General features: G+C 46.7%; 2 protein-coding genes across 2 annotated transcripts in view; one reads left to right on the top strand and one right to left on the bottom strand.

The window, feature by feature from the left end:
- Positions 1–5,286: 5,286 nt before the first annotated feature.
- LOC133445752 (calpain-2 catalytic subunit-like) lies at positions 5,287–21,789 on the top strand. Its single transcript, XM_061723168.1, has 21 exons — positions 5,287–5,674; positions 9,370–9,439; positions 11,181–11,302; positions 11,476–11,609; positions 13,644–13,812; positions 13,885–13,968; positions 14,905–14,990; positions 15,423–15,497; positions 15,578–15,738; positions 17,404–17,573; positions 17,830–17,841; positions 17,920–18,131; positions 18,411–18,447; positions 18,643–18,708; positions 18,781–18,838; positions 18,910–18,974; positions 19,155–19,223; positions 20,670–20,748; positions 20,817–20,933; positions 21,012–21,070; positions 21,667–21,789. The coding sequence occupies exons 1-21, from the start codon at positions 5,438–5,440 to the stop codon at positions 21,688–21,690; spliced, it is 2,106 nt and encodes a 701-aa protein (XP_061579152.1). The 5' UTR covers positions 5,287–5,437; the 3' UTR covers positions 21,691–21,789.
- The window catches only part of aars2 (alanyl-tRNA synthetase 2, mitochondrial (putative)), an 18,845-nt gene continuing 15,502 nt past the window's right edge, over positions 21,746–25,088 (bottom strand). The window contains exons 19-22 of the mRNA XM_061723157.1: positions 24,946–25,056; positions 24,760–24,843; positions 22,160–22,273; positions 21,746–22,073 (exon numbers count right to left, since the gene is read on the bottom strand). Of these exons, the coding sequence (XP_061579141.1) occupies positions 21,909–22,073; positions 22,160–22,273; positions 24,760–24,843; positions 24,946–25,056 (474 nt within the window). The 3' untranslated portion in view covers positions 21,746–21,908. The remainder of the gene's footprint in view (positions 22,074–22,159; positions 22,274–24,759; positions 24,844–24,945; positions 25,057–25,088) is intronic.

Raw genomic sequence — 25,088 nt, 5'->3', positions numbered from 1 at the left:
TACTGATGAACGGAGGATCTGAGATGGGTCTGTAGTTTAGCATTAGCAACTTGTCCAGATTTATCTTTTTCTGCAGTGGTTTGATGAATGCTGTCTTCAAGGTCCTCAAGGTCTGGGGGACACCTGGCCCCCAGGGAGGAGTTTACAACTGAATCAGATCAGATGCCATGACGGGTAAAACCTTTCTTGAAGAAGGTAAAATATCGAGGCAACAGGAGGAGGAGTTTAGCTAATCCGTAATATCCTCCAGGTTTTTGTAATTAAATGGATGATTTGGTTTTTGTCCAAACTGGTTTTAACTGTTGCTGGACTTGATATTGATGCACTGCTTTTCTAATCTTCTGGGTTTTCTCAGTAAAGAAGTTGGTAAATTGATTTCAGGCCCTTGTAGAGTTCAGATGCTGCTGACACAGGAGGGTTTGTCAGCTGGTCCTCAGTTGGAGATTATATCTGTCAAGTATCTCTCTGTAGTCTCTCCAGTGTTAGCTGCCCTCAATTGCCTCCCCAGAAAATTCTGAATCCAATTCAAAATTGTATTACTTGCATATAAAGCCCAAAACAGCATAGCTCTGCAATGTTTGCAAGACCTGATAGTATCGTATGTTCCCAACAGAGCTCTCCGTTCTCAGATGGCAGGTTTACTCGTAGTTCCTAGAGCAGGGGTTCTTAACCTTTCTGACCTTGGGGCCCAATTTTTTCAGTACAGAGTGGCCCGGGGCCCATTAAATATTAACACTGTATAGCAGGGGTATTCAACTAAAACATTAAGAGGTCCATTTAGAGAAAATTTACTCAAGCGAAGGTCCAGAACATCATTATATATATATATATATATATATATATATATATATATATATATATATATATATATATATATATATATATATATATATATATATATATATTATGTGTGTGTATATATTCAAGTAACCTCATAGTTGTATCAACATCTGCATCTGACTGTTAGATTAAAAAAAGTACATTTCAAAAATATTTGCCACTTAACATGTGTAACTTGAATTACACATATTTTTTTCTCTTAAAAATAAAATTGATTTTATTTTATTTTTCAAATGCTATCTTATTTTATTTCTCTATCAGCAGTTTGATTTTCCCCTTTTCTTTGTTAATTGTCTCAACACATTTTTATAATAAATGAATATAAACACATCTTAGAAATTGAACAGTTTTGCAGTTTGTCTTTCTTCCCCTTAATCGTATGCCCCCACTTTCTGTCGTTCAGTGAGAGAACTGAGCTCTAATTTCTCCTGCCAGGACTTTAAATCTGGGCTGGATGGTGTCAGGTTCTCATACACATGTGAAGGTGCTCATTGGTGAACCTGGAACGATATTTAGTTTTAATTATGTTCATTGTGGAGAAAGCTGCCTCACAGCTGTATCTGGACTCAAACATGGGTGTTTTAAGATTTATTTTATTTAAGATATTAAATTAATCAGTTGTCAGGACTCAGCGTGTCGGGCTTCATCCGAGCCTGATCAGCTGCGACGGGCTGCGACGCGCTGCAGCCCAGTCACTTTCCGATGCTTTTGCAACAACAGTCCAGTCCAGCAGACACTTCAGCCCACGCATCTACCATCCTTCAGCAGTAACGACGGAGCCCGCTGCCGCGGCCGCGGGGACGCGTCGGCTCCCGCTCAGCCGGGCGGCTCCTCCCGCTCTCCGGCCCGCCTCCGCGGGGCAGCTCCCCCGGGAGTCTCGTCTCCTTCTCGGCTGCGAGCCCCAGGTCTCGCCGTCCGCCCCAGGTGTCCCGCCCAGAGCCGCCGCCGGGCAATAAATCACGCCCCCCTTCCCCCTTCTCATGGTGGCTTCAATTACGTCCGCCTTAGACCTGAATTATGGTTCCGCGTAAATCGTCGCAGAGCCTACGCCGTAGAATCCCTGATCCTGGTGGATCTAAACCTACTCTGTGCAAAATAAATGATTTTTTTCTGTAAATACACACCATTTCTCTTACTATTACACGTACAGCTAGCTGAGTGTCTTCTCCTCATTTGGTCGGGAGTTGCTATGCAGTCCCGCGGCCCCCGCGGCCCACACGTACAAAACTGAATTCTTTTTGCGGCCCTCTAGAGGGCGCTCGCGGCCCAACGTTGGGCCGCGGCCCTATGGTTAAGAATCACTGTCCTAGAGGATCCAAATGTAGATTTGGAGGACGGGTCTTCTGCTATCAGGCACCGTTACTATGGAACTTCCAATCTGGGTTAAGGAGGCTGACACCACCTCCACCTTTAGAACCAAACTGAAAATGTTTCTGTTTAGTAAACCACTCTAGTTAGTGTAAACTCTAGTGTGTTAGGGCCAGTAGTCGTAGCTGCAGCTGCAGGACCAGACTAGAGCAGCTGGTCTTAAACAGAGCTTCATCCTGGATATGCTGCTATAGAGCTACGCTGCAGGGGGACACCAACATGATCCACTGAGTGGTGCCCATCACCCCTCCTTTTCTTTCCTTTCTCAGTTATTAATTATAAATATCTCATAACCATAATTGATGTCCATTGTTCTTGTAGGAAAGATTAAAGATTGGTACCAAATGCGCATTGGTTTTAATTTTTACAAGGTTATTTTGATTAACGCCTCTATCACGCCGCAGCTGGTAAACTTTTGGAGGGTGGGGAATTGACACCAATTCTATTTTGCTAGGCACCTTGTTAGAATCACCAATTACATAATGTATTACTATATTTTTATTGGCTGGGATTGGTCCTCGAGAAGCAGCAGAGAAGTGTGTAGCAGTTCTGCATCCTGGCCTGGACCCTGGATTGTCAGGGGGAGTCTCTAATAATATTGGCCAGATTTCTGGAAATAAGAGCTGCATCATCCCGGGTGGGATGAATGCCGTCTCTTCTAATCAGACCGGGCTTTCCCCAAAATGTCTTGGAATAAGTGTTAATGTTTGTGTTCCGTTTCTTTGTGTCCCTGCTGGTAGTCTTCTCACCTGGACCCGGTACTTATCAGTTTGTTTCCAGACCGTTGTGAACAACAACAGCCTCGTCATCCTTGAGATCATGGAGGTGCGGGAGCTCTGCGAATCTTGGTGGATGCTCGTCTAGTGCGAGCGGCTGGATGATGGAGGTTATCAGGAGAAAACATGAGATCTGGGCGCGGTGTGAGAGGGATTACAATCCTGAGTTATTTGTGTTGTCAATGAAATCTAGGAGTGGGGAGACAGGGCTGAGTGGAAAGAGTGAGGAGGTGGGTGGAGTGTGGGGGAAGGTGTGGGGGGACGTACTGGTCCAGAGTAGTAGTAACTGTCAGGGTCATTCCCTGTAAGGAAGCGGAAATGACTGAACAGGTATTTGAAGAAAAAACAGTTTTAATGATGGCGACTGTGACGATCTGAGGGCATCGTCTGGTGTTCTCCTGTGTTCAGACCTGAAGGGCTGATTGGGAACACCTGGGCCCTGTGTTGCTGTCTACTTAACTCCGCCCTCCCCCAGTGGAGTCCTGTGTTTTTCCACCCACCGTTCTTTGGTTTTAGGCTATGCCAAACAATATGCTCACTCATTCTTAATTATATTCACTACCAATCGTACTGATGGCCACACCTCACTGTGTTTTTGGTTAAAATAAATATTTAAGTGTTGCCTTTGTCTGTCACGACTGTCGGGCCAGGGGTGTGACACGACTCCCAAGTTGTAGAGCCTAAGGGTTAGGGCAGGGGTGTCCAAAGTCGGTCCTCGAGGGCCGGTGTCCTGCATGTTTTAGTTGTTTCCCTGCATCAACACACCTGATTCAAATTAACGGTCGTCACCACCTTGTCATCAAAGTCTATATAGGTGTGTTGATGACCAAGCTCCTTGTATCACGGTTTGATAAAAAAAGGGACACATCTAAAACACGCAGGACACTGGCCCTCAAGGACCGACTTTGGACACCCCTGGCCTAAGGGTTAGGGGGGAAGTGGACCAGAAACTCTGGTCTTCAGTTTGCAGGTGAACACAGTGGGTCCTCTCTACAAAAGCGAAACAAGACCATCTGTGTGAGCTTTGGACCTGGGGTGCAACTCTGGTGTTTATTTAAGTTTGAATCATTAACAGTTGGGACAGAAATAAGTTTAATTCAGTACAGGAAGGACCCGCGTGACTTTGTCAGGTCTCTGAGGGCGGAGGTGTGACGAGCTGCTCAGGAATGATGAACAACAGAAACACCCTTCCTCCTCCAGCATGCTCGCTCCCAAACAGGACGCGTATGTTCACCCTTCACAATACCGACTGCAGAGTAACTTCCATAAAACTGTATCCGCTGGAGTTTACACGCTCCTATAATCACAAAAAGATCTGATCAATTCTATGTCTTTGCTCCTTGAGGACGTCCTTTCTGCTCTATTCACCACCAACTCTTCATTTCTGGAGGCAGGGGCGAAAATCCCGTTTCATAGTTGGGGGGACAATAAACAGTAAAATTTTAGAGAATAAATCCAGGGGCGGACAAGGAATAAAAGTTTTAGCCTTCCTTTAATACAGCATTTTGACATTTTCATCTCTATCTCGCAAACAGGCAGAAGACCTTTCTTAGAGTAATACAAAACAATGGTATTAGGTGGAAGGTGGCAATAATACAGCACATCTGACATAATACACTGCAAAAACCCAAAATCTTAACAAGAATATTTGTCTTATTTCTAGTTAAAATGTCTCATTTTTAGTTAAAAAAATCTCATCACACTTAAAACAAGACTCATCACTGGAAAAAAACAACAATTTTCACCTGTTTCAAGTACATTTTCACTTAAAATAAGTAGAAAAATCTGCCAGTGGAACAAGATTGTTTTGCTTATAAGATAAATCTTGTCGCACTGGCAGATTTTTCTACTTATTTCAAGTGAAAATTTACTTGAAACAGGTGAAAATTGTCAAATAACAAGTTATTTTTCTGGTGATGACTCTTGTTTTAAGTGTAATGAGATTTTACTGTTTATTATTATTTTCGATTTTGGTTTCGGCCACAAATTTTCATTTTGGTGCATCACTACTAAATACTACTGCATTGTTCCAAAATTATTAATTCTGTCTCAAATTATTCTAGGGGGGGACAGCTTTACTAATGGGGGGGACTTGTCCCCCCTGTCCCCCCCGGGATTTTCGCCCCTGTCTGGAGGTATTTCTACAGTTTACCTGCCGTTGTCGACTTTTATTTTGAAGGGCACCCCTTTAAGGCTGATTTATGGTTCAGCGTTAAATCGACGCTGAGTTACGCCGTAAGCTCTGCGTCGATTTAACGCAGAACCATAATTCAGGCTTTAGTTTCACCTGTCGTGACAGTCCGCTCCTCCCCTCCTGGCATTGCACACCTGTAACCTGAGCAACCACTCCCAAACTCCACCAGACTCCACTTTCAAGGACTCCGGAACCGCCAGAATTATCCAGGACCAGCGCAACTCCAGACCAGTCCAGGACCTTGCAGACCTGCGGGATCATGTCGAGCATCGCGGCCACCTTGCAGCACCGGCGGGACCTGCAGCGGGGCGTGGGGACCAACAGCCGGGCTCTGCGGTACCTGGACCAGGACTACGAGGCTCTGCGGGACCGCTGCCTGGAGACGGGACAGCTGTTCCAGGATGACACCTTCCCCGCACTCACGTCCTCGCTGGGCTTCGACGAGCTGGGACCGCGGTCCCACAAGGTCCGGGGCGTCACCTGGACACGACCCACGGTGGGTGCAGCTCGGTCCGTCACTCAGTCTGAACCTAGGGTTGCCACCTTTCAGAAATAGAAATAAGGGACGCCCCGATTTCAGCAGCAGGCGCCAAAAAAAGGACATCCCCAAAACTTCTAAAATGCATAGAAATGTATTTATTTCCTATGAAAAAACAAAACGCTTTGATTTAAAGTGCTTTAATAGCATTGAACTTGCATGACTGTCCAGACAGCCAACCATACTAGCAACTGAAATATCCTCTTATGATACTGTATGTCCACATCAGCCCAGATGTAGAATACAGCCTACAGGTGAAGAATATGGTGTAAAAGTTAATTTATTTCAATAATTCAACTAGAATATGGTGTAAAAACTAACTTATTTCAATAATTCAACTAAAATATGGTGTAAAAGTAAATTTATTTCAATAATTCAACTAGAATATGATGTAAAAGTTAATTTATTTCAATAATTCAACTAGAATATGGTGTAAATGTTAACTTATTTCAATAATTCAACTAGAATATGGTGTAAAAGTTAACTAATATCAATAATTCAACTAGAATATGGTGTAAAGGTTAATTTATTTCAATAATTCAACTAGAATATGGTGTAAAAGTTAACTAATATCAATAATTCAACTAGAATATGGTGTAAAGGTTAATTTATTTCAATAATTCAACTAGAATATGGTGTAAAAGTTAATGAAAATACGGTACAAATCGTGTCCCGTATTAGTTCAATACGGGACGCAACATTTTTTTCTCAAATAAAGGACAATTCCGTATTTTACGGGACGGGTGGCAACCCTATCTGAACCTGAACCTGAACCTGAACCTGAACCAGGCAGGCCCAGCCCCAGGTGAAGGTGTGACTGAAGCCTACGCTGAAAAAAATCAATCTAAGTGCATGTAAATATAACATATTTAAGTCTGTGATATTAACAATTAAAAATGAAGTTTGTTGCTTTACATGAATACATCTAGTTTTAAACTTAATCTGCATTTGTTCAAAAAACAAGACATTGTGCGTTTTTTCCTTAACAAGGGCTGCGTCCGAAATTGCATACTTCCACCCTGAGTAGCAAAAACAGTATGTGAGATTTTTTTAGTGCGTCCGAAACATTAGTACGTACTCAATAGTATGCTCTATCCATACTCATTCCGGAGAAATGTATTAGTATGGATTGATGGACACTAGCCACAATGCAATGCAGCGGTGTTTGGTTGCTAAGTGATACGTTTATGTCATAAGTATAATATTAAGTATAATAATATTATTATATAATATTATAATAATCGTATATAATAATATAATGTCATCTTGTTTCGGCCAGGATAAACGGGAAAGAGCGGAGTGCTGCTACTGTTGCTGTGACAGGAGTTGTTACCATGGTAACAACTCCCCCTCCCAACGGCAGGAAGTGCCGTGTGGCTCTGAGTAGTACGTCCAAATTAATGCATACTACTGATATTTACTCAAAAGTGTGCCGAACTTTTTAGTATACTATATAAGTATACTTTTTAGTATATACTGTTTAGTATGGCATTTCGGATGCACCGAAGAAGTATTTATATAATCCCAGGCAATCTTTTCATTTACACACAAACAACAAGCAATGATCTTGTTGTATTCACTTTTCCTTTAACAATTTGAATCTATTGGGCAGATTGAGATGAAACATGCTTTATTTGTTTAAGTAGAACACCACAGTAAAAAATATCTTGCTTGATCTACTTTAAAAAAAAATTAAGGCGACTTTTTCGCATGAGATTTTGATGTCGATCAAGAAAGACTAGTCTTTATATAAACTACTTAATTTATAGTATGTACAAAATTAATTTGCTTAATTTTTGCAAGTAAAGTCAACTTAATTTTGATAAATAAAGTAAACTTTTTAATTAAGTTAATTAAGTTGACTGTACTTGCAAAATGTATTATTTACATACAAAAAATTAAGTAGTTTATACAAAGACTAGTCTTTCTTGATCTACATAATTATCTCATGCAAAAAGTTGACTTATTATTTTAAAGTAGATCAAGCACAATATTTGTATCAGTGTAGTTGAGATTGACTGGTAGTCGCTGATGAGGCGCAGCTCAGGTGATTCCAGGTGTTCCAGGGTCTTTTGTTGGGGACGTTGATGTTTTGATCGTTTGACTGTAAGAAGAAAACAAAAGTCCAGATTCAAGCTGAGCCGGAAAATCAACGTCCATCCAGCTGTGCAGGTCTCAGACCACATTGTAAGAGGGTGGGACAAACGGCCCGAGCTGACAGGGACACGCCCACCTCCTGTCAATCACGGCTGGTCGAGGCATGGAGCTGCTGCTGGGGTTCACTTGGTAGAACAGTTCTTCAACCCTGGTCCTGGAACCGCTGTCGGTGCACCGTTGACAGATGGGGACGACGAGCTGATGTTGATCCAGTCAGGTTGATTGATCAGGGAAACAGGTTTAAAACTAACAAACAAACTGTTGTTTCCAGTAGAAATCTCTACAGTCTGGTACCAAAACAGCTTTGGTCCCATCATGACTGTCCCAACCATGACCATGACTGTCCCGTCCATAACCATGACTGTCCGCACCATGACTTGACGATCATAACCATAACCATAACCATCCTGTCCATGACCCTCCCGTCCATTTACATCATCAGGTACAACTATATCAAACCTCCAATTTAGATATAATTAGGGGTGTGGTCTTTTGATTAGCAGCTGTCTTGGTCAGAAGCTGTTGATCACGAGTCGTCATGGTTCTGTGAAGATGTCTAGGTTGTTCTGACTCAGAGAAGTTGTCTCTAGGTGCTTTCCAGAGACCCAGAACGTGACCCCCGAGCAATTACTACATAAACATAACATAAACAATGGTGGGTAAAAACTCCCCTAGTGGGAGAAAAACCTTAAGCCAAACAGTGGCAAGGAAAAACCCCCCATTAGGAGGGAAGAAACCTGGACCAGGACCTGGATAATAAGGGGGGGACCCTCCTGCCGGAGGCCAGCTGGGTAGAGTAGGAAAAGAGAAAACAGACAGAGAGAATGAAGAACAGAGAAAGGAGAGACACAGACACAATGGCTAACTGGTGCACTACAGAAATGACTACCGTATATAAATAGATGTAGACAGAAGACACTGAAGGGGTCAGGTGGGGTGAGGCAGGACGTCTGTTTATTCATTTACAACGTGGTGCTGTGCAGTACGAGGATGACATCACCAGAGGCTTAGTCCCGTCATGATACAGTCTGTGGTTTTAACCCCGGTAGTACTGGTCACGTGACTGAGGTGGCCGCGTATTCTACCAGACGTGCACATTCACGTGAATGACTGGTACACTGGCATCTTTAAATACTGCGTTGAGTGCTATGATAGGAGTCTGATGGAAAAACCAACCGAAAAATGATACATGATCAGAATGAGGCGACGGATGAAGAAGACGCTTAAATTTGAAATGTCCCGTCTTTAACTCCGTCAGCCTCCAGGAGTCTTCCAAGACTGTCCAGCCCTAAACCGATGTCTGCTGCACCCGGAACGTGTTTAGACACACCCCTAAACCAATGTCCACTATCTACCACTTCCGGTTGGGTCCTGGTGCTGTTTGGTTGGGTCCTGGTACTGTTAGTGCTGTGTGGTTGTCGTGTTGGGGGCGTGGTAACGGTCGGTGCGGGTCCAGCTCCTGTAACCTCCCATTCCTCTGCTTTGTTTGTCTGCAGGAGCTCACCTCTGAACCAGAGTTCATCTTGTCCGGCGCCAGCAGGACAGACGTGTGTCAGGGAGCTCTGGGTAAGCTGCAGAGGCTCCGTGTACAGCTTTTATTTCTTTGACGGACTGGAAGAACCGGTTCCAGAACCTGATGACTTCTACAAACAGTGATTCACCTATCCAGTCTTTCAGAGCAGCAGTTGAGTGGGCGGTTTCAAAACAGGGTGGGTGTTTGTTTAGCACGTCACATGGTCCAGGCTGATCCCTGTTACATGAGACACGTCTGAAGAACATTTCATGATTTTTGGTTTTAGATCATTCAAACAATATTTTCATCAGTTTAGCCAATAAAATTCCTGCCCATCAGAGCTCTGAATGAAACCATCAACGTTCTAGAGATGCTTGTTGTTTCCTTCAATGAGTCGGAGACGTTTTCCCTCATCAGTCTCAGTTCCCAGATCAGCAGTAGGAGGCTGGTCTCTTATTTGACCTTGAACGAGCCAACTAGTAACAACAGATCTGGAGTAAATTTCGATTTAGTGAGTTTAACTTTCACTTTGACTAAATTAAAATATAGTATAGAATATATAAACTAGAATATTACGCTGGACCAGATGAAACCACCCCAGATGCTGGTATCGTCCAGATTCAAACTCGTGTGAATGGGGTATAAGAGGGTGAAATTTCATCAGCTTGTTTGTCTTCTGAGCAGATGTTATGAATGTTTTGACTGTTTGACCTGGGATTCTGATGTCATGATCCACCTTGTAGTCGCTACTTACAAATATTTGGATTGTGGGTCCCACCCTCTTACCTCCACACAACAGCTGTAAATGTTTGAGGACGTCCGTAAGAGTCCATGCGAAAGGCATGATGAGACCCCGTAGCTGAATTTTTAATTTAATTTTTAAATCTCTGCAGCATTTAGCAGCTTGGCGCTAATGCTGGAGGGAAGCCAGAGCAGGGTGATGCTGAACTCTGTTCACCTGCTGACGCCGGGCTGCAGGGGAACAACACACTGGGGGAGGGGTTTTACCTGTTGACATCACTACCTGACACACCTGAGACACCACAGAGCTTGCTCGCAGGTGTTTCCCAACAATAGAGACACCTGAGCTTGAAAGTCCCCCTGAGCAGCCAATTAGAGCTCAGCGGCTAATTTTCCGCCCCTGCGGTCGTCCAGAGCCACAGCCTCTGACTCAGACAAATGCAAATATCCAGATGAAAACACAGACCGACTCCCAGAGCTGCAGCTGCTGGTGTCAGGACATGTGCTGTCAACAAAAGACAATGAAAAACTTGCTGACCTTTAAGGCTGAATTAGGGTTCTGCGTCACACCAACGCAGAGCACACGCCGCAGCTGTGACGCCGTGCTGAACCCTTCGGACTTCTCCGTCACTCCATTTCGTCGCGGTGCAGTACCCCCCGCGGCCACTAGTTAGCGATCTTTTTCTGAATGGTTTATCCGACTTTTTTCGGTCACAGTAAATCAAAGAGATAAGGACAACTATTGTGCAAAAAACCAAAACAAAAAAATTCACACATAAACGAAGAAAAGAGCCCTGAAAGTTTACTACTGATTCAAACTGGAAACCGGAAATACGTTGCTTCCAAGCCAACCAATCACAGCCCTCTCGGTCTGCGTGTGGTTTGCGTCTCCTCGACGCGTAGTTACAATTTTCGGGAGGTGCACGTCAGTGACGGCGCAGGTGACGGCGTGTCCTCTGCGTCGACCCAAACCACACGCCGTAGGCACGGCGCCATTTTGACGCAGAAGCATAATTCAGCCTTTAGCCCCGCCTCCTGTGTGTCTGTCACTAGGTGACTGCTGGCTGCTGGCCGCCATCGCCTCCCTGACCCTCAATGAGGAGGTTCTGACCCGGGTCGTCCCTCACGGACAGAGCTTCAGGGATGGAGAGTACGCCGGCATCTTCCACTTCCAGGTATAGACCTCCTATTCCCTCTTCCAGGTGGATGTCTAGTCAGGGTTTGAGCAGGTCTGAAGCTGACGGACGTCTGAGGGAAAACCTGGTTCAGTTTGACCCTCTGACCGTCCCTCCGACGAGCCGTCTGTCTTACCCTCTCGATGTCTGTCTCTCTGTCCGCCTGTCTGCAGTTCTGGCAGTTTGGTGAGTGGGTGGATGTGGTTATCGACGACAGGCTACCAGTCAGAAATGATGAGCTGCTGTTCGTCCACTCTGCTGAGGGGAGGGAGTTCTGGAGCGCCCTGCTGGAGAAGGCCTACGCCAAGTAAGACCCGACCGAGAGCCCGTCTCAGTTGGCAAGTCTGGATCTGAGCTTTAACGTGGAGGGGCTCTGCAGGTCCAGACCCTAGTGGTCAGTAGAGGCTCTGCAGGTCCAGACTGTAGTGAGGTCCAGACCTAGTGAGGTCCAGACCCTAGTAGTCAGTAGAAAAACTGCAGGTCTAGACCTAGTGAGGTCCAGATCTATTGAGGTCCAGACCCATAGTGAGGTCCAGACCCATAGTGAGGTCCAGATCCTTTTGGTCGATAGGGGAACTGCAGGTCCGGATCCAAACCCTAGTGGTCGGTAGAAGAACTGTAGGTCCAGACTTAGTGAGGTCCATACCCTAGTGAGATCCAGACCCTAGTGAGGTCCAGAGCCTAGTGAGGTCCAGACCCTAGTGAGGTCCAGAGCCTAGTGAGGTCCAGACCCTAGTAAGGTCCAGGCCCTAGTGAGGTCCTTGCCCTAGTGAGGTCCAGGCCGTAGTGAGGTCCAGACTCTAGTGAGGTCCTGACCCTAATGAGGTCCTGACCCATAGTGAGGTCCAGACCCTAGTGAGGTCCATGCCCTAGACGTAGTGAGGTCCAGACAATGTCTGGTCCCGACCCTAGTGAGGTCCCGACCCATAGTGAGGTCCCGACCCTAGTGAGGTCCCGACCCATAGTGAGGTCCCGACCCTAGTGAGGTCCAGGCCGTAGTGAGGTCCAGACAATGTCGGGCCCAGACCTTAGTGAGGTCCAGACCCATAGTGAGGTCCAGACCCATAGTGAGGTCCAGACCCATAGTGAGGTCCAGACCCTAATGAGGTCCAGACCCCAGTGAGGTCCAGACCCATAGTGAGGTCCAGACCCATAGTGAGGTCCAGACTCTAGTGAGGTCCAGACTCTAGTGAGGTCCAGACCCATAGTGAGGTCCAGACCCATAGTGAGGTCCAGACCCATAGTGAGGTCCAGACGCATAGTGAGGTCCAGACCCTAGTGAGGTCCAGATTCTAGTGAGGTCCATACCAATAGTGAGGTCCAGACGCATAGTGAGGTCCAGACCCTAGTGAGGTCCAGATTCTAGTGAGGTCCAGACCAATAGTGAGGTCCAGACCCATAGTGAGGTCCAGACAATGTCTGGTCCCGACCCTAGTGAGGTCCAGACCCTAGTGAGGTCCAGACAATGTGAGGTCCAGACCCATAGTGAGGTCCAGACCCATAGTGAGGTCCAGACCCATAGTGAGGTCCAGACCCATAGTGAGGTCCAGACCCTAATGAGGTCCAGACCCATAGTGAGGTCCAGACCCATAGTGAGGTCCAAGCAATGTGAGGTCCAGGCCCTAGTGAGGTCCCGACCCTAGTGAGGTCCAGGCCCTAGTGAGGTCCCGACCCTAGTGAGGTCCCGACCCTAGTGAGGTCCCGACCCTAGTGAGGTCCAGATTCTAGTGAGGTCCAGACCAATAGTGAGGTCCAGACGTAGTGAGGTCCAGACAATGTCTGGTCCAGACCCATAGTGAGGTCCAGACCCATAGTGAGGTCCAAGCAATGTGAGGTCCAGGCCCTAGTGAGGTCCAGACCCCAGTGAGGTCCCGACCCCAGTGAGGTCCAGGCCCTAGTGAGGTCCTGACACTGTGAGGACTTCTGGTGGTGTCTGGGCGGTACTGAGACAGTCCGGAGGACGGACGAGTTTAAAGTGGCAAGCGGCAGATCTGTGGACCAGAACCCTGTAAACAGACCCTGCTTGGACCTTCTGGGGTTCTGTAAATAAACAACCAGAAAGCTTTCCTCTGAGCTTTTACAGGGGCATCATAACTTGGCCTGAATGTTGGATCCTGGAAGACCGGTGGGGGACATTTGTTTATTTGATTATTTATTAGGATCCCCATTAGCCATCACTCCGGGACTAAGGGCTATTATTCCCGGGGTCCTCATACAGGACACAATTATATACATAATAAAAAACATACAGAATAACAATAAATTATAGAATTATACATGCTAGTAACACGGAAGAAAACTACAAGACGTGACTTTCATGTGACATGTGATGTCACTGCAGGCTAAACGGTTGCTACGAGGCTCTGTCCGGGGGTTCGACCACCGAGGGCTTCGAGGATTTCACCGGAGGAATCGCAGAGGTCCACGAGCTGAGCCGACCCGACCCCCACCTGTTCCAGATCATCCAGAAGGCTCTGGGCCGAGGCTCACTGATGGGCTGCTCCATCGACGTATGCCGCTCACGCAGGTGCACGTGATGCCACACACACAAACACTCGTGATGATAATCTCGTACTTTTCAGATCACGAGCTCGGCGGACTCTGAAGCCGTCACCTCTCAGAAGCTGGTGAAAGGCCACGCCTACTCTGTGACAGGTGCAGCTGAGGTGAGGGAACAGCCCCCGCCATGATGACCTGGCCCTTAGAGTGAAGTCCATGATCTTGTTCTTTCTGAAGAGCAAACAAGAAACCAAATGTATCATGTTAAAGTTCCCATGAGCCTTAGCGGCAGCTTCAGTGTGGCTGTAGGTTCGAGTATGTGTCTGGTTCTGACCAAAATGGAACAGTGTTTACTCAATATCCTTTGATGTCTGCTCTGATGTTTCCTTATCGTCTTAGATGTTGCGTTGTTGTCCTAGATGTTTCTTTGTCTGCTCAGATGTTTCCTTGTCGTCCTAGACGTTTCCTTGTTTGCTCAGATGTTTCCTTGTCGTCCTAGACGTTTCCTTGTCTGCTCAGATGTTTCCCTTGTCATCCAAGATGTTCCCTTGCTGTCCTAGACGTTTTCTTGTCTGCTTAGATGTTTCCTTGTCATCCTAGACGTTTTCTTGTCTGCTAAGATGTTTCCTTGTTGTCTTAGATGTTTCCTTGTTTGCTCGGATGTTTCCGTGTCGTCCAAGATGTTTCCTTGTTTGCTCGGATGTTTCCTTGTCGTCCAAGATGTTTCCTTGTCGTCCAAGATGTTTCCTTGTCGTCCAAGATGTTTCCTTGTCGTCCAAGATGTGTCCTTGTCGTCCAAGATGTTTCCTTGTCGTCCAAGATGTTTCCTTGTCGTCCAAGATGTGTCCTTGTCGTCCTAGATGTTTCCTTGTCGTCCTAGACGTTTTCTTTTCTCCTCTGATGTTTCCTTGTCGTCTTAGATGTTTCCTTGTCTGCTCAGATGTTTCCTTTGTCTATTTAATATTTATTTGATGTTTAATTGTATGCCTCCTTGGACATTACTTTGTGTCCTTTGACGTGTTCTTGGACATTTCCTTGCTCCCTTTTGAGGTCTCCTTTGATTGTCCCCGTCCTCCTCTATCTCTGCTTCTGATTCTCTGCAGGTGGATTATCGTGGTGACACAGAGAAGCTGATCCGGATCAGGAACCCCTGGGGTCAGGTGGAGTGGACAGGGGCCTGGAGCGACAGGTAGCATGAAAACTTTATTTTTCTGGACAAGTAGACATAAAATAAAGGTGCAGGTTTGATGGAGGCGAAGCTTTGATCACACGAGTTAACCATAAATACACTGCATATAAGGATGTGCTGGCAGGAAGCCGAGCAGCAGGACCCACCGTGTATTAGTTTACAAGGAGCTGCTCTGCGTCGTGTAGAGGAATTATGGGATTGATGATGAAGTCAAGTTGTATCCAGGACCTGCAGCGAGGTTTGGGACCTGTATCACAGCAGGAGAACCAGAGGGGTCAGGGGGGCGTGGGCCTGCATTCTGGTTGCCATAGTGATGAGTGGGTTGACAAGGGTGGGTAGACAGGGGTCTCCATGGGCGAGCTGGTCTGGTATTGGTGCTATTTGTAGTATTTGTAGTCTATGTAACGGCTTCTCGTGGCCGTCCCCTGACAGCTCGGCGCAGTGGCGTTACATCAGCGACGATGACCAGCAGCGTCTGAGCCACCGCTCAGAAGACGGAGAGTTCTGGTAAGACCTCGCCTGCTCACCTGAACTTACTTCTGGGTTACATGAGGTGGGGAAGGAAAACCCTCTGCTTTGCCTTGCAGGATGTCCTTCCAGGACTTCCTGCGCCACTATTCCAGGTTGGAGATCTGTAACCTGACCCCGGATGCTCTGAGCGACGATGGCGTCTCCAAGTGGGCGCTGTCCAAGTTCGAGGGCAACTGGAGGAGAGGATCCACCGCCGGCGGCTGCAGGAACTACCCCAGTGAGCCACCGCCGTTTACCCCATATCCTGTCTCTTTGATCAGAAATCTGCCTCAAACCTGAGTTGTTTTAATTCAATTCAATTCAATTTTATTTATATAGCGTCTAATACAACAGATGTTGTCTCTAGACGCTTTCCAGAGACCCAGAACATCACCCCCGAGCAATTATTACATAAACAATGGCAGGTAAAAACTCCTCTAGTGGGAGAAAAGCCTTAAGCCAAACAGTGGCAAGGAAAAACTCCCCTTTAGGAGGGAAGAAACCTTGAGCAGGACCAGGCTCATAAGGGGAAAAACCTCCTGCCGCATAGGCCTATAGCAGCATATCTACCGCGAAGCTATATTTGAGACTAACTATCATAGTCTTGTTCTATATCTGCAACTATGACTACTGACTCTAACACACTAGAGTTTACACTAACTAGAGATTTACCAACACCAGCTAGAGGTTTACTAAACACTAACTATAGGCTTTACTAAACAGAAAGGTTTTAAGTTTAGTTTTAAAGTTGGAGGTGGTGTCAGCCTCCTTAACCCAGATTGGAAGTTGGTTCCATAGTAATGGTGCCTGATAGCAGAACGCCCGCCCTCCAAATCTACATTTGGATACTCTAGGAACTACGAGTAAACCTGCACTCCGAGAACGGAGAGCTCTGCCAGGAACATAAGGCACTACCAGGTCTTGTAAATAATGCGGAGCTAAGCTGTTTTGGGCATTATATGCAAGTTATACAATTTTAAATTGGATTCTGAATTTTACAGGTAGCCAGTGGAGCGACGCTAACACTGGAGAGACGTGGTCTCTCCTGCTGATTCCTGTCAGCACTTTACTACTTGGACATCCTGCTAATAACACATTACAGTAATCTAGTCTAGAAGATACAAACGCATTAACTAGTTTTTCTGCATCACTCTGCGAGAGGATTTTCCTGATTTTTGCAATATTATGGAGATGGAAAAACGCTATTTTATAAACCTGATTAACATATGGTTTAAATGACAAATCCTGATCGAAAACAACACCAAGGTTTCTCACAGTTGCACTGGAAGCCATCGCAACACAATCTAATCCTTTCCTAAGATGCTCTGGACAAAGAATGATAACCTCTGTTTTATCTGAATTTAGAAGCAAGAAATTTCCAGACATCCAGTCCTTGATGTCCCTAAGACATGCCTGAAGTTTAACCAACGGTTCTGTCTCATCTGGCTTCATAGACAAATACAGCTGTGTATCATCAGCATAGCAATGAAAGTGTATGCTGTGATTCTGGATTATACTTCCCAACGGCTGCACGTATAAACTGAACAAGATTGGCCCTAGCACTGAACCCTGTTGAACACCATAACAGACCCTTGACTGTTCTGAAGAAACCTCATGTACATGAACAAACTGGAACCTGTCAGATAGATATGATTTAAACCAACGTAGAGCTGTCCCTTTAATCCCAACAACATGCTCTAACCTGTGCAGTAAAATGCCATGATCTACAGTGTTAATAAACATTTGATCATAAAAAGATGCTTTATCCGAAGCAGCCTCAAATGAGGTACAAACTTGTATTTGAGCTGAATCTGTTTACAGACGGACGAACGTAGGTGGAGGTGACGCTGCTTCAGCCAGTTTTATATGTGCTCTATGAATAACTCGGTTCTGTGGTCCGCAGACACGTTCTGGATGAACCCTCAGTTTGTGATCCGGCTGGACGAGGAGGACGACGACCCGTACGACGACGAGGCCGGCTGCAGCTTCGTGGTCGGTCTGATCCAGAAGAACCGCAGACGCATGAGGAGGATGGGCAAGGACATGCACACCATCGGGTTCGCCATCTACGAGGTGAGGACCTGCAGCGGCGGGCTGCTAAAGCAGCACGGAGGAGATCTGCAGCTGGTATCGCTCAGGCTCCTCCCAGAGGCGTGGCCTCTTCTGGTCTCCGATGAAGAGCCTTGTTCATCGCTGTTTATGAATGATACAGTGAAGTGATTCAAGCTGTCCAGAGACGACTGGGACAGGCCCAAAGGTTGAGACTCGTGGAGATCATGAGCAGGAGACAACACTGCTCTTTTTCTGAAGCTCCTTTCTTGTGTTCCAGGTTCCTGATGAGGTAAGACCTTCGTTCTGCTCACTCTGACTTCATCCTGCCACCTGCTTGGACCTGGAGCTAACCTGCCGTGTCCATCAGTTCTCCGGGCGGAGGAACCTCCACCTGGACAGAAACTACTTCCTGCGTCATGCCTGCAGTGCTCGCTCTGAAACCTTCACCAACCTGCGGGAGGTGTGCAGCCGCTTCTGCCTGCCGCCGGGAGAGTACCTGATCGTCCCCTCCACCTTCGAGCCCAACAACGATGGGGACTTCTGCGTTCGGGTGTTCTCTGAGAAACAGGCCGACTTCCAGTACGTTCAGTTTAGCATCTGCAGCACCTGGGGGGCTGTCTGGTGCAGTTCCTGGAACCACCAACAGGGGGCAGCACAGAGGAGGTTGATGCCCTTATAAGCGGGACTCTTGTCCTCTTGTAGAGGACCTGCAACACGTCTTAGTTCCAGTCTCAGCCTGGAAGTTAGATGGTTGCCACTTGGAAAATACATATAAATGACTTCTGTGCTGCCACCTGCTGGTGAACATGATACACATAAAATACTTGATAAAACGTTTTTTACGGCATCTTTTTACAGAGAGCTGGAGGACCCCGTCGAGTCCCGAGTAGAGAAGGTGAGTCTACTGACATGCACATCTTCATCTGACCAGTCTTCTATCCAGGACAACTTGTCCACATGGTCCTTTGTTGTTGTTGGCGTGATCACCTGTCCGACCTCCTCTGTGTACCTGTTGTGTTGGTCACCTCATCCAGCATGCTGGACATCCTGCTGCACCAAGCATCAGTAAAAGGAATTTTTTGTGCTGCAGATTGAGATCGATGAGGACGACGTGGACGACCGCTTCAAGGGTCTGTTTGGGCAGCTGGCGGGACAGGTGAGCTGGTCGCCTGAGTCATTGATCTGAATATTGATGTGGAACGATCTAAACCCCAGACCGTCTCTGCAGGACTGTGAGATCAGCGTCTACGAGCTGCAGAAGATCCTCAACAAAGTGGTGACCAAACGTAAGTCCCACCGCTCTCACCTGCAGGCAGGACTCGGAGATTACCCAGTTACACCTGTGTGTGTTTGACAGGTTCCGACATTCAGACCAGCGGCTTTGGCATCACCACATGTCGCAACATGGTCAACTTGCTGGACGTATCCTTCAAAATAATAGACTGCCACACATCAATGTTGCTGTTGAAATGAACTTTTATTTTGAAAACCCCATCAGCTATAGTAGAAAAAGCTCTTATTGTGACAGCAGTGATGCATAAAACCAGGGGAGGAGGGGTTCAAGGGTTATGAAATTCAGAAGCTCCTGAACCAGGTCTTCAGAAAGATGGCAGCGGAAAACTGGGCCTGGTAGAGTTTAAAGTTCTCTGGACCAAAATCGAGATCTACCTGGTGAGTCCAAACCTGCAGGTGTGCGACATCTAGAACCCCTCAGCAGTTTCTAATGCTTCAAGTCACATTAAAACCGGCCGCAGATCAGAATTATGATGGGCCTTCAATCTTGCCGTCGTCGTCAATATTGTTGACTTATCACCCGTTTTTCTTTCTTTCTTCTTTCTTTAAATCAAAATCTGTTTATTGAAGGATTTATTGATTTATCAAATAGTGCAACGATAAATTAACATAACAGAAATGAGTAAACATGAGCAACAAATGGCACCAATGCGTTCAGATAGGCATGAAAGAGAACAGCACATAAAACCTTCAAATGTTAAGTAATCCCTTCCTAGTCACTGCCGATGCACCATAATACGAGCACATTGCCACATCTTGAGCCTGTGCAAGAAATTAACATTAGCCAAGAATATAACCTGTTGCTGAGCTGCAGCTTGCGGCCAAGTCTTCCCAGAGGAATGCATTCAGAGAAGGACCCATGTCTTCTGAAACTTCCCACTTGGTTATTTCAGGGAGAATCTTCTCCAGAACCTTGACAATGATTTCTTGGAGCCATTGTGCATGAGTAGGGGTCCACTCGACCTCTGGCTCCACGAATCCAAGAAGCGGGTTTGGTTCCAACCTCATGCCTAAAACCTGAGACGTTGGATGGAGAAGTTCACTCCACAACACCAGTGTGGGCTAACATCAGGGCACATAGAGGAAGCTTTTCTTTTGAGATGCTATCCCGTGCACCACTTTGAAATGAATTAAACTGTGACGTGCACGGAGGGAGGTCGAGTTAACCAGTTTAAGTGTGGAAGACCAAGAGGGAGACCCGTCTTCCTCCCCTGCTGTGCTAATCTGTGGAGAGGCATTCAGGATCCAACACCATGTTATGTAGAGCTGAGATTAACTTTGAGTGGACTGATGGAGACGACTCCGTCAACAGGGGTCACATCTGCTGATATCAAAGAACCAGATAAATGAGACAGAACAAAATACCTCGCTTGAATATATCTGAAAAAACTTGACTTAGGAACACTGAATTTTTCACTTAGCAGCTCAAAGACACCAGGCTGTTGCCCAAGAACAGGTCTTTAAAAAACTCGACACCTTCCTGGCAGGATGGTTTCAAGAGACTGTTCAATGCCACAGGGCTCAGAAGAGAACCCGGAAAATACAAAATACTTCCTAAATTGTACCCAGATTTTTAGTTAATCTGAGGGAAAGTCGGGGTGGGGGTCAGAGAAATGCAAGACCTGACATACCATCACCTGACTGTAGCTCCATCTCTGCCCCGTCAGGTTGACAGGCAGCGCAAGTTAGCAGTCGTTTACGTTGCCATAAATATGACGAGATAACCGAGTCAAGAAGTTGAAAGGGGGATCCAGGGATAGAGAGAGGCGGGGCGAGGGACAGAAATCTTGGTAAAATTTTAACCGCCGCCTTGTTTTCTGACAGAAAATCTACCGGGACAGAGACATGGATAATTCGGGCTCCATGAGCTCCACGGAGATGAGGACGGCTGTGGAGGAAGCTGGTAAGGCTTTCTTTCAAAGCTACCTGTTTCCGGTCACCTGAACCTGACCAGCTTTTCTCTGTCTGCAGGTTTCAGTCTGAACAGTCCTCTCCACCAGGTGATCGTCGCTCGGTACAGCGAACCGGATCTCAGCATCGACTTTGACAACTTTGTGTGCTGTTTGGTTCGTCTGGAGACCTTGTTCGGTGAGTCCTCGCCGTTGTTGGCGTTGAAGACAAACCTCCTCCCCGCTCTGTCCTCACCGTGTCATCTTCTGTCTGCAGACACGTTCAACGTGCTGGACAAAGACGGATCTGGGACGGTGGAGCTGAACCTGCTGGAAGTACGGAGCTCCGCATTTGAAACATCACATACATGAGACAAACCAGGGTGCTGGAGGATCATGGGAAATAGTGCTATTAGCACACGGCTAATGCCAAGATTGCTTATGCTAACACGCATCCGCTAATGGCAACATTCACAAACACCGCCTGTCGTCAAGGCGTTGGCATTATAGCACGTTAGCATTATAGTTATCATGTGCATCCTTGCATGTTTTTCCAGAGAACCTGAACAGGCTACGAATGTCCACCGTTAACGTCTCTACTACGAGCTAGCGTTAGCAGTTTTGGCATGAAGCCAGCTGTTTTAACTTCGGGGATGTGAATTTCACACATAGCGACGCAGCACAGGTGGAGCAGACGTGGTGATGCTGCCAACGTCTCGTTCTTGCGTCATGTTAGCATTATAGCATGTTAGCATTATAGTTATCATGTGTGGTGGCGACATCACTGCAGGATTCTGGGAGGATGTCTCTCTGGCTCCACCTCTATTTGAATGATGAACTACTTCCTGTTGAGGAGCTGCTCACTCAGTTCTTGGTTTAAGTTCCTTCAGACGATGAACTTCAGTAACTGAATGTTTGTGATTCTGCTGCAGTGGCTCAACGCGTCAATGCTCTGAAGGACCAGGACCAGATCCAGGACCAGGAGCTGATCCAGGGCTGGAGGAAATGGTGTTAAAATGCTGACAATAATCAAAATAAACCCATAAACATCTCCATTCTGAGTTTATTTCTTCTAAAACAAAGAAATGTTCACTTTTATAAAAGTCACAAACTGTCCAGGGGCAGCAGGATCTGGGGGTGGGGCTTAGACTCCGGCAGCAGTGTGACATCACTGTCACGTCATTTTCTGAGCGGCAAAGTCCTCGGCGAACCTCAGAGCCTCAGTGATGTCATCGCTGCTTCCTGTTCCCTTGGCAACCAGTACAGAGCCGCCAGCGCTCCCCCCGAGTTGGTGACAGACGGCCACCGCCCATTCAGAGGCCGGAAGGCTGGGCGAGTCCTGTGGGAGGAGAGACAGTCAGGTGACACACTCCATCCAATCAGCAAACAGCACTTGGGCCCCGCCCCTTTCAAAATTACTGTTACCTTAGGAACCTGACAGGCACACAGAACCTTCCCAGAATGCCTCTGGTGAGCCAGCAGCATCACATAACTGCCAGGAGTGACTGAGCTGAGCCGGTTTACAGTCTTCATCAGAACCTGAAACAGAACCAGAACTGATGATCAGTACTTGAAACCTCATTCTGCTCCCACGGTTCTGTTGCGCAGATTACTGTGTTATTAGCAGGATGTGCAGGTCATTCCCTGAATATCCGCCAGCTGAATATGAATGCTGACAGGAACCAACCAGAGAGACCCCGTCTCTGCAGTGTTGGCCTCCCTCCCTCCCTAGATCCAGACCTGCAACCCCCCCCTCTAGCTTACAGGCTCATTACGTATCTATAAACAGACTGAGGAGACGTAACACAGAGCTGAGCGATGAAAGACAATCACATTTGTCTGACATCATTGCCAAAAACAACCATAATACACCTTGTTTACTACTGTTGACAGGCTAAAAAACTAACAAATATTTAGGTTATTGGAATTAACATTTTAATTAAAAATGAAAACTAAAAATGTTTCCTTTTATGAAAATAAATCTTGTGTGTGGGGCACGGTGGCGCAGCAGGTAGTGCAGCCGTCTCACAGCAAGAAGGTCCTGGGTTCGATTCCCGCCGGGGACGCTGTGGGCGCTGAAGTGCGTGTTAGTTCCCCCATGACTTCAGTGCCCACACCCTGGGTGGGGTTGGCGAAAGGGCCTTTCTGTGTGGAGTTTGCATGTTCTCCCCGTGTTCCCTTGGGTAGCTAATGTGACAAAAACATGCACACAGTCCTGGGCTCTACATGCCCCCTCTGGCCAACCGGGGCGCCAGATGGGGTGGGGAGGATCCGGCCGAAATAACGTGATTCTTCCACGCGCTACGTCCGGCCGGAGAAGCCCCACCCTGTCTGGTGAAAAGATGCGGCCTGCTCACTCCTCAGGTTAAGGAGGAGACCTGAGCTCAGTGCAGGGCCCTCCCGGGGTTGGTAGAGAGTGGCAATGCCCAGGACTGACTAGGTAGGAGCACTGGGTGATAAAATGGGGAAAAAACCAGGGATAAAAATATATATAAAAAAAAAATTAATCTTGTGAAGTCTGGACCAATCACAAACTAACGCATTATTTAGTAACGCGTTACAGTAACGCCGTTAGTTTTGTGGTAACTAATATTCTAACGCATTACTTTTTAAATTCAGTAACGCAATTACCGTTACCAAACGGTGCCTTACTCCGTTATTTCTGGCTACAGTGAAGCTTTTTTTCCCCCCACACGCGGAGACCAGAAGAAACATTGTGTGTGTGCGTTCAAAAACATGACGGTCATGGCGAGCCAAGAGAAGGAGAGTGTCGCAACATTGAGATATTGTCATTACAGTAATCCCTGCTTTTTATCGGGGGTTACGTTCCAAAAAGAACCCATGATAAATTCAATTCTTTTTACAATTATAGAAGGCTTCAAATTGCGGAGATCAGCACCGCCTTGCACGTATTTCGCTGCTCTTCTGACTGCGCCGCTGCATCCCGACTCTGTAGCGTCTTTTTCTCCTAAAGCCGCGGTGCAGGTGTGTTTTTTCGAGAGAAGAAAATAATGGGTCGTTGTTGTCGCTCTTTTTTCTTCTGGGCAAAAAGATTCTTATAAATCAGGGGTAGGCAACCCTGGTCCTCGAGTGCCACTGTCCTGCATGTCTTAGATGTTTCCCTGGTTCAGCACACCGTGATACAAGGAGCTGTGTCATCAACAGAACTGCCCAGACCTTGATGACAAGCTAATGAGCACCGTTAATTAAAATTAGGTGTGTCGAAGCCGGGAAACATCTAAGACATGCAGGACAGTGGCACTCGAGGACCAGGGTTGCCTACCCCTGTTATAAACCAACATGCCACCATAGATTATATCTGAGACTGTAATGAACGATTCATCAAAGGCTCCTGTTCTTCAGCTGCTGCTGAAGCTCACTGGCCGTTCTCAGCTTGTTGCTAAGCAACCAACGTTATTGACACAGGAAGTGAAGAAGCGGGGAGAAGTAACTAAAAAGTTACTTTTCATAGTAACACATTACTTTTTGGTCTAAGTAACTGAGTTACTTTTTACTGAAGTAACTAGTAACGGTAACTAGTTACTATTTTTTCAATTAAATTCAACTTTATTTATATAGCGTCTAATACAACAGATGTTGTCTCTAGACGCTTTCCAGAGATCCAGAACATAAACATAAACATAAACATAAACCCCCGAGCAATTATTACATAAACAATGGCAGGTAAAAACTCCCCTAGTGGGAGAAAAACCTTAAGCCAAACAGTGGCAAGGAAAAACTCCCCTTTAGGAGGGAAGAAACCTTGAGCAGGACCAGGCTCATAAGGGGGGGCCCTCCTGCCGAAGGCCAGACTGGGGGAGTCGGGGACGTCAGCAGCACACAGCAGTCATGTGGAAGCAGCAGCGGGATGACCAGATTTTTCAGTAACTAGCACAAGACTGCACAAACCACAGCTCTGTGTCTCCCTGTGTCTGCCTTATATTTTCACCCGTGTAGGAATGTCTCCACATGACGAGTCATGTGACTAAAGTGCGCTGCACATGTGCAGGTGTGGTTCTACGCACCGACAGCGAGTCCGTCTCCACGGAGTCCACCAGCAGCTCCTTCCTGCCATTCTTCTCCAGCAGAACCTGAGCTTTGTCTGCAGCCTAAGCAAAGCATGACAGGAGATCAGAGTCACAGTTGAGCTTCTGCTCAGCTCACAGGTGGATGTCAGGTGTATGTGGGGTGTGGTTTGGGTGAGAGCTTACTTCTCTGGACTCCATCTTCCTGATGCTGGTGTTACTGGTCCTCAGCAGCGCCCTCAGGTGGTTCTGCAGCTCTCTGCGCTGCCACTGGGGGAGGGGTGTGTTGTCCACAGCCTGTCAGACACACCGCAGGGTCAATAATCCTC

This window comes from Cololabis saira, chromosome 1 (genome assembly GCF_033807715.1).
Source record: "Cololabis saira isolate AMF1-May2022 chromosome 1, fColSai1.1, whole genome shotgun sequence".
In the NCBI taxonomy this organism is placed as follows: domain Eukaryota; kingdom Metazoa; phylum Chordata; class Actinopteri; order Beloniformes; family Belonidae; genus Cololabis; species Cololabis saira.
Note: the sequence above shows the minus strand (reverse complement) of the source record. Positions and strands in the feature narration are given on the sequence as shown.